A 14,899-nucleotide genomic window follows, 5' to 3' on the forward strand; every position below is an offset into this window, starting at 1 on the left:
CTATTAAAACAAAACAAAACTATGTATCTTGGAGCAATCCTTTTGTGAGAACTTGCTGTGAGGCATGATGCCCTTAATGTTCCTGCCCACCTCAGATTACTGATTTACTCAAAAACATGTAAGGGGCCTGGGACAATCTACTGTGTGGGATTTACTATATTTTGTAGTTTTGATAACAGAGTGAAGTGGAATTTGTCCTGTAATTGGAGAAGCTTTTCATGCTGTTTTTTTCTCTTATGACCAGTGGTTCAAAACTGAGTGTGAGATCATCACATTGAGTGGCCTGGAGTTATGTTTCCCAAACTCTGGGCGGATAAGAATAACCTGATGATATTTTGAAGAGAACATTTCAAGCCTCTCATATTGGAGCATGATAAAGAGGAGACCCCTTCAAAGGCTCCTAGAAAGCTCTGGTTGGTGACTGGTTGCTAGAGGAACCAATTTTATGATTAGAGTTTGGAACTGTCAGCCCTCTCTCCCCCCACTTCCTGGAAGAGAACCTGGAGTTTCAGTTAAACTCCAATGGTCAGTGATTTAATCAATCATGACTAGATAACAAAGCCTCCATAAAACCCCTAAAGGATGGGGTTAAGAGAACTTCCTAGTTGGTAAGCAAGAATGCATCAATGGGCTAGGAGGGTGCGCATACCAAGCTTCTCAGGGCAGAAGCTTCTGCTTTGGGACCTTCCTAGACATTGTCTTCTGTACTTCATTGTCTGGCCTGTTCATTTGTATGCTTTGAAATAGCATTTGTAATAAACAGATTAGTAAGTAAAAGTGTTTCCTTGGCGCTCCGTGAGCTATTCTAGCAAATTATCGAAACCGAGCTAGGGTGGTCATGGGAACCCCCTGATTTGTAGTCAATTTGGACAGAAGTGTGGGTAACCTAGGGATCCACCTTGGATTGGGCAGTCTTGTAGGATTGAGCCCTTAAGCTGTGAGGTCTGTGCTAAGTCTGAGCACCTAGTTTCAGAACTGAATTAAATTGTAGGACACCCAGTTGGCGTGTGCAGAGAATTGGTTGGTGTTAAAAACCCCACATATTTGAAACTCCAATTTCAGTGACCATCAGAGAGTTCACACAGGAGAAAGACCTTATAAGTGTGACCAATGTGGGAACGCCTTTAGCCACAGCTCCAACCTCACTCAACACCAGAGTTCATAAAGGATTGGGCCTTATGGGTGTGTTAAATGTGAGGAAGCCATAAGCCAAAGGCCTTACCTTCTTGATTACCACAAAATTCACACAGGAAAAGCAACTTAGACATGAAGAAATGTCATATGTCCTCCTTCAGTATAACAACACTCAAGGAGGTGCCTTTTGAGGGTGCCGTCTGCTTGAAGTGAACCTCATACATCCAAACATCAACATAAATTTCAGATATGTGGAAGGCGCACTTCATGTTTTAACCTTCCAGGTTACTGGAGCTCTTATCAGATTACTGTCCTGTCAAATCTAAGGCAGAAGCCATTCACCTCCACCACCTGGCAGGTGCCCAGATTGTACATCATGTACCCACCCCAGTGTGTTTGGGGCAGGAAACCTCAGTGTCTTCTCATTCTCTCAGGGACTTCATAAGAAGCTGGAGTACTCTCCTTTCTCTCTGATTAGTTAGAGCAGGGGCTTGACCCAGTTGTGACCAAGAGGACTCCATCTGAGCTCTGCTGGTGACTTGTAAAGATGGACTACCTTTTCTGGGGATTTTGTTGGTCTCACATGACTCTTGTGATGGAATTTCCAGCCTCCAAGTCACTGACCCAGGAACAGCTGCCTACATTGTTCTGGTTTTCTGCTATAACAAAGGCATTAAGGTTTCCGTCACCTTTAATCTCAAGGGTTCTGTTCACTTTAAGGGATAGTTTGAAAACAACTGGGTTCTGCCAGAATAAAAGAAACAGATTTTGTGGGATCCTGACCCTCGTGTGCCTCATGGGTGGATGGAATGGTGGCAGTGCTCCTGCAGGTCTGGGCTGCTTGCTTGGTCCTAATTTGGAGGCTGAATGCTATTATTTTTTGTGGTGACAGAGCTTATCCTGAGGAGGGAGCAGTTGTGACAACCTCCAGTAATTCTGGGAACAACATGAAATTGTTCTCTTATTCACAGGAGATATTGCATCCTGCTCAGCACTAGTGAGGGAAGTCTGTTCCCTAGATCCTGCAGCGGAGCCATGTGTCCTAACATCCAGAATTCTGCATGTGTGGTAGTATCCCTGGTTGAAAGATTATAGGGGGAATGATAATAGTTACAGGAACAGCTGATTAGTAGAGATCACAGGAGACTGCAGCAAACTGGCTGGAATATCCCTCTTTTAAAAGGGTATCCACAGTGTTCCAGGCACCATGGTTTTGAAGGATGAGAAACTGCAGAAATTCTCAGGACCTTCAGAACTGTGTATCTTGTATAGCTGAGGGCCTTCTCAGAAAATAATCTAAGGGTTTTATGGATTCCTATAAACAGCCCATCTTCTCTGGGCTGTTCACCTTAAGGCCATTGCTGCACAGACAGGGAAACAGGGAGGGAATGACGGAAGATCTCTTATTCCGATGATGTGGCCTTTGTGACCCAGCCTGCATTCCTACTGAGTCAGTTGTAAATGGTCTTCATTGCTCACCAATATTTGCTACTACTGAGGCTAGGCACCAATCCCAGGGCATTACAATGGATATGGTGGTGTTAACATAGGTTTGCTAAACTTTATTTTTCTAAAACAGTAAGAATTTTTTTGTTTCTTAACGCTTTTTAGGTACAGTTAATAAACAATAAATTGGGACTTACCTGGTGGTGCAGTGGTTAAAAATCCGCCTGCCAACGCAGGGGAAACAGGTTCGAGCCTGGTCTGGGAACATCCCACATGCCACGGAGCAGCTAAGCGCGTGCGCCACGACTACTGAGCCTGCACTCTAGAGCCCGTGAGCCACAACTACTGAGCCCACGTGCCACAACTACTGAAGCCCACACACCTACAGCCCGTGCTCTGCAACAAGAGAAGCCACTGCAATGAGAAGCCTGTGCACTGCAACAAAGAGTAGCCCCCACTCACGGCAACTAAAGAAAGCCCATGTGCAGCAACAAAGACTTAAAATAGCCACAAAAAAAATAATAAATTATCCATATTTATACTGTACGATTTGATAAGTTTCGACATTCATATAAACCCATGAGACCATCAAACAATCATGATAATTAAGCTATGCATTACCCAGTATTTACCTCATGCTCTTTAATAATCTCTTTCTCTCTACCCTCCCTGGCCTCCCAGGCAAGCATTGATTTACTCTATAATAAAATATTTTGTATTTTCTATAACTTTATATGAATGGAATTATAAAATGTTTAGTCTTTTTTCCCCCGGGTGTCCTCCTCAGGCAGTGTATTTATTTTGAGATTCAGCAGTGGTTCTTATGTGGGTAGTTCATTCCTTTTATGTTGTTGAGGAGTATATCACTATATACTTGGATATATCACAATTTGTTTATTCCTTCATCTGTTTTTTGGATATCTGAATTGTTTCCAGTTTTTGGCTATATCAAACAAAATTGCTATAGACATTTCAGTACAATTCTTCAATACTGATATATTTCATTTCTCTTGTGCTAATACCTCAGAGCGCGTTAGTTACAGGTTAGATAAATGTATAACTTTTCAAGAAGAATCAAACTGTGACCTAGCACAATTGTTCCCTTTTGTATTCCTGCCAACAGTGAGAGACTTCTAGTTATTCCGTATCTTTGCCAATGGTGTGTATGGCGGGACTTTTTAAATTTTGACCTTTTTTTTTTTTTTTTGTATGCGTTGGGTCTTCATTGCTGTGCACAAGCTTTCTGTAGTTGCGGGACTACTCTTCATCGTGCGGGCTTCTCATTGCCGTGGCTTCTCTTGCAGAGCACCAGCTCTAGGCACGCGGGCTTCAGCAGTTGTGGCACACAGGCTCAGTAGTTGTCACTTGCGGGCTCTAGAGCGAAGGCTTAGTGTTGTGGCGCACGGCCTTAGTTGCTCCACGGCATGTGGGATCTTCCCGGACCAGGGATCGAACCTGTGTCCCCTGTATTGGTAGGTGGATTCTTAACCACTGTGCCACCAGGGAAGCCCCTTGACCCTTTTTTTTTAAAGCTTTTTTAAAAAAAGTTAATTAATTTATTTTTGGCTGCATTGGGTCTTCGTAGCTGCACACGGGTTTTCTTTAGTTGCAGTGAGCTAGAGCTACTCTTTGTTGCAGTGCACGGGCTTCTCATTGCAGTGGCTTCTCGTTGCAGAGCACGAGCTCTAGGCGTGTGGGCTTCAGTAGTTGTGGCACACGGGCTCAGTAGTTGTGGCTTGCAGGCTTTAGAGTGCAGGTTCAGTAGTTGTGGCACACGGGCTTAGTTGCTCTGCGACATGTGGGATCTTCCTGGACCAGGACTCGAACCTGTTTCTCCTGCATTGGCAGGTGGATTCTTAACCACTGTGCCAAAGTTCAATTTTGACCCTTTTAATAAATGTGTGTAACAGTATTTCACTGTAGTTTTAGTTCCACTTCCCTGATGTTTCATGATGTCGAGCATTTTTCATTTGTTAATTTGCCACCTGTATGTCTGGTAAGAATATTCATATCCTTTGCCTGTTTTTTAAAAATGAATTTTGGCTATTTTTCTTTTCATTAACCAATTAGAAGATAGTGAAACAATAAAGACTTATGTTGCAACTTCATTCTTCAGTGATGTGACTTCTTAACTAAGGAATAATTGTATTTACTATTCTGGAATATTGGAAGATATCTACCCTACCTTATTTATTTATTTATTTATTTTCTTTGGTACATTGCAATGACCACGTATAACTTACAGCTAATTTTAATCTGCATTTTTAATATATTTTCCATTACTTTAAGTCTAAATATTCAACAATACAATAAATAAAGGGGAGTTCCCTGGCAGTCCAGTTGTTAGAACTCCGCACTTTCACCATCATGGCCCAGGTTCAATCCCTGGTAGGGGAATTGAGATCCTGCAAACTTCACAGCAAAAAAAAACAAAAAGCAAAAAACAAAAAACCCCAATAAATCAAGCCATACTTTGTAGTGTTGCCAGTTTCTCTGGTGTATATATTCCCATCAATGGCCAATTTAAAACTGTCAATATGAACTCATTGACCATGGAGTTGGAAAAAGTTGCCAGTAGCACACCAATGTAGTCTATTTCCACCATACTAATTCAGTAGCCACAAATAACCTCAAGAATATAGAAAATAATGAAATGTGAAATGATTAGGAAGTGAAAAATTTTCATATATATATTTTTGAACTATAGTTGATTTACAATATTAGTTTCAGGTGAAGGCCAGTGATGTGTTTGGGGTGACATTGATGACCCTGTTAGGGATACCAGGGTGATGGTGCTGCTGTCCATGAGAATACTATTCACAGGAGAGAAGTGAGTTTGCAGGGAAGGCACTGCATGCCCATGGGGAAGGGGCCGGGTTCCTCAGGTTGAAATGTCAGGGTGTGATGGTTCAGCGCTCAGCAGATGATCTCACAGGAGAGGTATCTGGGGGTGTGGCTGGAGTCCCCAGATGTTTCTGTCAGGGAGTGGATACAAGGTAAGTAGGTGAGGGCTTCCCTGGTGGCACAGTGGTTAAGAATCCGCCTGCCAATGCAAGGGACACGGGTTTGAGCCCTGGTCCAGGAAGATCCCACATGCCGCGGAACAACTAAGCCCGTGCACCACAACTACTGAGACTGTGCTCTGGAGCCCGCGAGCCACAGCTACTGAACCCGCATGCCACAACTACTGAAGCCCACGTGCCTAGGGCCCGTGCTCTGCAACAAGAGAAGCCACCGCAACGAGAAGCCCGTGCACTGCAATGAAGAGTAGCCCCCGCTTGCCGCAACTAGAGGAAGCCCGCATGTAGCAACGAAGACCCAACGCAACCAAAAATAAAAAAATAAAAAATTTAAAAATCTTAAAAAAAACAAAAAACAAAGGAAGTAGGTGAGTTGAATCAGACCAGTGTTCACTAAATCTTCCCTAACTCAGCCACTTGGCAGATGTGTGCCCTTGTCAAAGTCATCCTCTCTCAGCTGCAGCTCCCTCCTTTGAGAAGTGGAAGTAATAAATTTTTCCTCTGCTGGATAATTTGGGGGCTGGTAAATGAGGAACTCCTCAGGAGAGCTCCTCAATGTTAGCTCCCTATGAAAAAACGGGTGCAGGCAGTTATGGGCTGAATTGTATGTCCCCAAATCCATATGTTGAAGTCTTAACATCCAGTACCCCAGAATGTCATTGTATTTGGAAATAGGGTCTTCAAAAAGGTAAAATAAAGTCGCTAAGGTGGACCCTAATCCAACGTGACTGTTGTCCTTAAAGGAAGAGGAAGTTAGGGACTTCCCTGGTTGTCCAGTGGTTAAGAATCTGCCTTCCAACGCCAGGGACTCGGTTTCAATCCCTGGTTGGGGAACTAAGATTCCATATGCCTCAGGGCAACTACTGAGCCCACATGCCTCAACTAGAGAGAAGTCCACGCACTGCAACTAGAGAAGCCTGCACGCCACAACCAAGAGCCCGCGTGCCGCAGCGAAAGGTCCCGTATGGCACAACTAAGACCCAATGCAGCCAAAGAAAGAAAAGAGGAAGTTAGGATACACACACAGAGAGGGAAGACAATGTAAAGACACAGGGGGAAGATGGCCATATACAAGCCAAGGAGAGCAGCATCAGGAGAAAATGATGCTGTCAACCCCTTGATCTCAGATTTCTAGCCTCCATGTTTGTGAGAAAATGTCTGTTGTTTAAGCTTCCCAGTCTGCGGTACTTTGCTATGGCAACCTTAGCAAACTATTACAGGGGCATCAGCATCCAGGAAGGAGAAGGTCTGAGGGCACCCCAGGGAGGGGGGAGGCTGAGAAGGACACTCAGAGGAGCCTGAGGGAACCAGAAGGAGGGGCTTTCTTGGGGTGGAAATAGGCCAGGAGGGAAGGGGGACACAGTGGGTCAGACTCCCTGAGACACTGGGTTGTGGGCTTGGGATTGATTCCTGGATCCCCACCCCTTGCTGGGGGTTGCAACAAGAGACTCTCCCTCTAACCCCCACCCCAGGTTCAGTTTCCCCCAGTACGAAATGGGGAGAGGGAGCAGACCTGCCTCAGGGGCTGTTGGAGGATGTTTAATAGCTCGTAAGCCTAGGGAAGGGGCTTGGAGTGAGGAGCTAGTCTTAGAGTCTTGATCGTCCTGAGGGGAGGGGGGCATAGGGACAGCCGTGCCTTTGAAGAGAGGGGCCGAGTGCCACTGGAGCTGGGGGTTGGGGTGAGGGGGTGGATGGGGTTTACAGCTGGCTCTTACCGAAGCTCTGATCCCCAGTGGACAGTCCCCAGGCGGTGATGGGGGGATGCATGCATGACCTACCTGCCCAGGCACCACCAAGAAGAATTTGAACACCTTCAGATGGATTGTATCCAGCTTCTACCCTCCATGCAATTTGACTATGTTTTAGTTATTGTCTGTTTTCAGGCTGGATTAAACCATTTCTCTGCTGAAAAGCTACAGTCCTTGAAAAAAAAGCTGACTGATTTTGTTTCCAACTTGGGTTATCCCAATGTTTATATCAAGTGACTGTGTCACATGGGAACCATTGTAAAAGAACCCTGTAAGGTGTTTCCCCTGACTCAAAAACTACACTGTCCATGTTATCGACAATCTTCTGGAAAAGTCAAAAGGATCAATGGCATTCTTAAATTAAAATCAACAATACTTTCAGAAACTCTTGAGCTCCCTGACCAAAGGTACTCCCACTAGCCCTTACACTCACGTAGTCCACTGACAAATCAGTTATCCCCTATGAATTACTAACTGGAAGGCCCATGTGTCTAGGGATTTCACCTCCAATACTAGACTCTGCCCTGCTATATACAGACATGGCAAAATATTCCAATGAACTCATGTATTACACCCAGTCCCAATCACCAACTCGTTAAGGCCACCTCCTGAAAATATCTTTTAAACAGCTACTTCGTGATATTCAGCTAGTAGATTTCATCTATTGGAAGAGACATCAGAGAATAACTACTCTTGAACCTCTTTGGAAGGGACACTTTGGGTTCTGTTGACAAGTGGAGCAGTGAAACTCCAGGGAGTCACTCATTGGGTTCACATTTCACAACTAAAGAAAAGATTCCGAATTCCACACAATTGGCAGGCTACTCCCATATGGGACTTCAAAAGGAGGATTCTCAGAGAACCTCCAGAAGTAGGTTTCCTACGGAGGCACAATCATGATTTCTCAAGTATATCCTGCTCTCTCAGGGAAACATTAACCACATTCCAGATGGTGTCATGAGATATGGAGTCTCTGCATGAATCAGGAATTTCTCACATACCGTGTTATCTACCATCATCTACAAGAGTGCACTATAGAAATGCCCATAGCTCTGCAATGTGAAGAGGCAACATGAGGTCTCCAGAAGGCAGCTGGAAGAGCAGACGAAAGATAGAAATACGGTCCGTAATTGTACTATAAAGATTAGTTTCATAACTGTATCAAAACTTGAACTTTATCCTTGAGGCGTCCACTGAATAATAAAAGAAACAAAGAGATATGATATGACTGGCATTCAGGATCTTGTCCTGAACTCAGTGAGGAACACTTTCTCATCATTTGCCAGGAATAAATCCACATAAAGATTTCAAGTCTTGGAACACAATCTAGATGGCATATCATTCTCCCATGTTCTCTTTTTTTTTTGGCAGTACGCGGGCCTCTCACTGTTGTGGCCTCTTCCGTTGCGGAGCACTGGCTCCGGACGCGCAGGCTCAGCGGCCATGGCTCACGGGCCCAGCTGCTCCGCGGCATGTGGGATCTTCCCGGACCGGGGCACGAACCCGTGTCCCCTGCATCGGCAGGCGGACTCTAAACCACTGCGCCACCAGGGAAGCGCCTCCCATGCTCTTTTTTGTGGAAGTTTAATACAGGGCCAATACACACATTGAAAAAATTATCTGTGACCATGGATCAGGGAGACAGCGAGCAAATATACAGTGCAAAGCAAAAGAGAGTCACTAAATGGACAGAGTGGAGAGGAGGGAGAGAGAGAAAGAATCATTTCAGAAATTGCAGATAAGAAAAAAGAAAAGGAAGTGGCACAATTCTGGAAAATAAGAGACTGCTAGAGTTACAGATGTGACTTTTGAATATGGAAAGCTTACAAAAAGCTTACAAAATATTATAGTTTCTTCAAGGTATAAGAGAAGCAATTCATCAGAAAGAATGGAGGGGAGGGAGGAGCTATAAAGAGAGAAACTGGGACTTCCCTGGCAAGTCCGGTGGTAAAGAACTCACCTTCCAATTCAGGGGACGTGTGTTCAATCTCTGCTCAGGAAACTAAGATCCCACATGGTGCAGGGCAACTAAGCCTGCACTCCACAACTACTGAGCTCGCACGCCTCAACCAGAGAAACTGTGTGCCACAAACTACAAATCCCATGCGCTCTGGAAGCCACGCACCACAACTATAGAGTCCATGCACCCTGGAGCCTGTGCGCCACAACTAGAGAAGTGAAAAACCCACATGTCACAACTAAAGAGAACCCCTTGTGCAGCAACGAAAGATCCCGCACGCCTCAACGAAGATCCCACATGCCACAACTAAGAACCAACACAGCCAAAAAAAAAAAAAAAGGACTTCGCCTTCCAACTCACGCGGTGTGGTTTCGATCCCTGGTCAGGGAGCTGAGATCCCACATACTTCGTGGCTAAAAAAGTGAAACATAAAACAGAAGCAGTATTGTAACAAATTCAATAAAGAATTTAAAAATGGTCCACATCAAAAAAATCTTAAAAAAAAATGAGAAACTAAAATCTAGATTCAAGAAAATCCAGATTCTGAGACAGATGGGACAGTAGGATACGTCTTCAACAATGACAATTAAGGACAGACATAAATGCAGGTCAGGAATTGAATGTAAGTTCATTTTCTAACAAAATTGTAATGAGATGGACTTCCAAAGATAATCATCAAAATAGAATTCCTATAAAGGTTTAGTTTTCTAAGCCGGCAAGCTTGGTCTATGAGCCCTGACAAAAAGAGAGTTGACAGGAGCAGTGCATGAATGCAGTGGATTCACAAAGAAAATATTTTCAGAAAGAGTAGTTACAGGAACGGCCAGGCAGCCAGGCACTGCTGTGCTCCGTGCTGGGGTGTTACTCTCTGAATCTCAGTCCATGTTGGGCTATAAGCCTGGCATTCCCCCTCCCATCAGGACATCTGAGGTTCTATTACTGTGCGGAAGAGATGGCAGGGCTATGCACTGGGGATCTGAATGCATGTGACTAGAACTCTCCTGCACCTTCCTTCTAGAAGCATGACCTTATATCCTAAATCTCTTCTTAGATTCAGAGGACATCAGGGATGATAATTAGTTAACAAACAGCTTACTCCATTTGGATTTCAATCTAGAACTATTTTAATGGTTCTGCCTACTGTGAAGAGTTAAGAAAAAGTAACGAACTCTTCCCCCTGATACCCCACAATCTAAAGGAGGAGAATATGGATTGTGCCTAAAACCTTTTCTCAAGTTACTAACTGAAGGAAATTTTCATTACAAACCTATCTTCCACATTGATTCTCAGCCAGAGTCCAAAATGAAAGAAGAGCCACTCACACTCATTATGTGCTTTCCATGTTTCTAAGCATACACATTTTTCCCATTTGACTATGTAAAATCTGCTCCTAAGAAGTGTGATAATTCATATTTTTGATAGGTTTCATCTCATTTAATTAGTTAAAACATTTTGAGAAGTAGGTATGTAAATATTCATTTTTGTGCACATGAGAAAAGAATAAAGAAGGAAGGAGGGAAGAAAAAAGAAGAGAATAAAAACTTAAAGATGGGTGGTATCAGGTTGACATTTCCGGTGGGACCAAAGTGAGGCGGTGGGGCAGGGGCTGGTACCTCTCACAGCTATCATGGCATATGCCGGCCTCACCGTGCCTCTCATCATGATGAGCATGTTCTGGGGCTTGGTCGGCTTCCTGGTGCCCTGGTTCATCCCTAAGTGTCCCAACCAGGGAGTTAACATCACCATGTTGGTAATTTGTTCAGTTTGCTGCTATCTCTTATCACAAAGAGACCTCCTCTAGACACAAAATCACCTCCATACCCAGACCACCCTCCTTGACTTGCCCACTTTGTCCATCAGCTGCCTTAAATTTTCACACCACATTTGAATATATTATTCTACAATGCAGCATTTTTTCTTGTCACACTTTGATGAATGATGTGCTTATTTAATCTAAACTGTGTTGCCTCTATAAAATGGTTTTTTTAAATTTTATTTTACCATTACTTTTTTTTTTTTTTTTTTTTTTTGCTGTACGCAGGCCTCTCACTGTTGTGGCCTCTCCCGTTGCGGAGCACAGGCTCCGGACGTGAAGGCTCAGCGGCCATGGCTCAGGGGCCCAGCCACTCCGTGGCACATGGGATCTTCCCGGACCGGGGCACAAACCCGTGTCCCCTGCATCGGTAGGCGGACTCTCGACCACTGCACCACCAGGGAAGCCCCTACTTTCTTTTTTATTTATTCATTTTTTTGGCTGCATTGGGTCTTCATTGCTGCACACAGGCTTTTTCTAGTGCAGCAAGCAGGGGCTCTGCTTTGTTACGATGCACAGGCTTCTCACTGCAGTGGCTTCTCCTGTGGAGCATGGGCTCTAGGTGGGCAGGCTTCAGTAGTTGTGGCACATGGGCTTCAGCAGTTGTGGCACACGGGATTAGTTGCTCCATGACATGTAGCATCTTCCCAGGCCAGGGATCGAACCCATGTCCCCTGCACTGGCAGGCGGATTCTTAACCACTGTGCCATCAGGGAAGTCCCTATAAAATGTTAATATACTCTTACGGGATAGAAAGTGCTGTTCTTCTGAGAAATAACGTTACTCTCTCCTTAGAACCTGTGGATGTGAAGATGGCTCCTGTCTGCTCAAAACATGAGAATCAGTGAAGTGTTTAAAAACTGTTACATGACAACAAGACTCCAGTGGGGCAGTCAGTAGGGGAACATGTTCAGAGGGAAAATGTGTCCCACCAGAATTATACCAAAGTATATTTTCAGGATGAATTTCTTATTTCTGCCCTCTTTTGGAATAAATTATTTTTCTATTTTCTATGGGAAAAAAAATGGATGGTATCAAGGAGAATCTCTAGCAGCCTGTAGAAGGAGCTGGGTTTGTACAGGGTGGGATGGGGTGGATACAGCACACTCTGCATCTAACAGGAAACAGCCCCTCACTTTATGTATAAAGTTTTTTAGGGTCTCACTTCCAATACCAGTAACAGAGTAATCTTCCCCTATCTTATCTATTCCTTAAGTTTCTGTTTAACTCACATCTTGGTACAAAAGGAAAAGATACCCATCTCTGTCTGACACCACAAGGGAAAGCCCATGGTGACAAGTCGAGTCTGTCTTGTGATTTGGATGAGGAACTCAAGCCTTGAGCTATAGTTTTATTATTCCCTAATCCCCTTTCCCACCAGGCCACTCATTTTCAAGTCTGCAAATGTATGACAGTGGCTGGATCGGGTACTGAGAATAAATTTTAAACAATTTTTGCCCCAATTAACTATCATTAAAAAGAAGTACAACTCATGTGACAATATCCAAAGAAGCAATTGGGAGAATGTGGGAGAGCGACTTTTCCAAGAGTCCTTGAAGTGCCCAGGGTTATCACAGGGAGGGAAGCAGAAGGCATGGAAGCCTGACAATTAGGATAGTGGAAGCCATTTACTTGGCTCTGTTCAGATTTGGGATAACTCACAGGGGTTTCTCCAACACCTAATTCCCTGGGAGATGTCATAACTCAGAGGAACATCATGAGTAAGTGGCCTGAAAGAGGGGGATTCATAGCTATTATGTGTCTACCTTCATTCAAGCAATATTTTCTAAAAGCTTCATAGTTAAAAGAATCATACACACGTAGAGAGTGCAGATTTACACAAACCTAAACTAGAATATAATAAGAAACTATATTAGAGGGCTTCCCTGGTGGCAGAGTGGTTAAGAATCTGTCTGCCAATGCAGGGGACACAGGTTCGAGCCCTGGTCTGGGAAGATCCCACATGCTGCAGAGCAACTAAGCCTGTGCACCACAACTACTGAGCCTGCGCTCTAGAGCCCATGAGCCACAACTATTGAAACCCGCATGCCTAGAGCCTGTGCTCCACAACAAGAGAAGCCACCGCAATGTGAAGCCCACTCACCACTACGAAGAGTAGCCCCCGGTTGCCGCAACTAGAGAAAGCCCGCGCACAGCAACGAAGACCCAACACAGCCAAAAATAAATAAATAAAATGAATACATTAGAAAACAAGGCAAAAAACTTATGATAAACATTGAATAAAATATAAGCTTTAAAAAAAAAAAGAACAATATTAGAGAAAACTAGTTATGATGAATGAGGTGCAAGTACGAATCCCCAGTAGAGAAAACTAAATGTACGAACAATTCAGACATTTTAATGAGATCTGGAGGATGACTGGCATAGAATATCACCTGCCTTGTGAAGAGTACATTTTCCTGAGTCACCACATCAATGGCGCTACTCACAGAAGCCTGAATCAAGCAGTGATGGGGATGAAGAAGACTCCAAGACAGAGGAATAGACAGACACAAACAAGTATCAATGATCAGGTGACTGATGCATCCCTGAGGTGGGTTCAGGGCTGAAGAACACCTGAAGAAATATGCACTAAAATCCTGCCATTTCCTTCCATCCCCACTCAACACTTGACATCAGGCTAAGCACAGCCCTGCCTGGGGACTTTTCTTCCAAGATACTTTGTATCACATGGGAGAGCAGAGTACTGGGAGACAGTACTGAGAGTACAAGAGATGACAAACTGGGCAATGACTGTAACCAAAACCAAACTTTAGAAATCTGGTCTCAGTTTAGAGGGACGACCAGGACCCAGGACCAGCTTTTCTTCTTCAAAAATTCTCTCAAAAGAAGACGAAGAGGAAAGGAAGGAAGGAGGGAAGAAAGGAGGGAAGGAAGAGGAAGGAGGGAAGAGGGAGGAGGAAGGAGAAGAGAAAAAGAGAAAAAAGTTCCAAAACAGTAATTTGAAAAGATATACACACTCTAATATTCATTGCAACATTATTTACAAGAGCCAAGACATGGCAGCAACCTAATGTCATCAACAGATGAATGCATAAAGATGTGATACATATATACAATGGAATATTACTTAGCTATAAAAAGAGTGAAATTCTGCCATTTGCAGCAATGTGAATGGACCTAGAGAGTACTATGCTTAGTGAAAAAAGACTCTCTATGTATCCCTAATATGTGGAACCTAAAAATTAAAACAAAGGAGTGTATATAACAAAACAGAAACAGACTCATGGATATAGAAAACAGACTAGTGGATACCGGTGGGGAAAGGGAAGGGGGAGGAGCAAGATAGGGGTAGGGGATTAAGAGGAACAAACTACTATGCTCAAAATAAATAAGCTACAAGGATATATAGGATGACACAGAGAATATAGTCAATATTTTCTAACAACTTTAAATGGAATAACCTATAAAAATACTGAATTACTATGATGTACACCTGAAACTAATATTGTAAATCAAGTATACTTCAATTAAAAATAAATAAAAATAAACTATAGTAATAATTGGGTCTCATAAACCATATTAATACAATAAAATCCATGAGATATAACTGTAGATGAAGAGGGAAGGGAATTTAGGTAGAAATAAGACAGGGCAAAATTGAAGGGGCATTTCTGGAAAGACCAGTAGGGACATGGCATTACTCTTCAGCTGTGAGAATAAACTCCTCCCTCTTTGGGAGGCTTTTCTATGAAGCAGTGAGGGAGGGTTTTGCCAAGGTTTAGTAAAATACTATAGATTTTGGCACAATTTAAAC

The 14,899-nt window shown here is 43.5% G+C and overlaps 1 protein-coding gene across 4 annotated transcripts in view; it reads right to left on the reverse strand.

The window, feature by feature from the left end:
* LOC115848016 (zinc finger protein 551) overlaps nt 1–14,899 on the reverse strand; it is a 97,889-nt gene that overhangs the window by 68,483 nt on the left and 14,507 nt on the right. Inside the window, exon 3 of one of the 4 annotated variants that reach the window (XM_070044366.1) lies at nt 9,669–9,721. The exons of the other annotated variants lie outside the window; for them this stretch is intronic. Coding sequence (XP_069900467.1) covers nt 9,669–9,721 — 53 coding nt within the window. The remainder of the gene's footprint in view (nt 1–9,668; nt 9,722–14,899) is intronic. 4 annotated transcript variants of the gene reach the window in all.

The sequence above is a fragment of the Globicephala melas genome, chromosome 19, assembly GCF_963455315.2.
Source record: "Globicephala melas chromosome 19, mGloMel1.2, whole genome shotgun sequence".
Taxonomy (NCBI): domain Eukaryota; kingdom Metazoa; phylum Chordata; class Mammalia; order Artiodactyla; family Delphinidae; genus Globicephala; species Globicephala melas.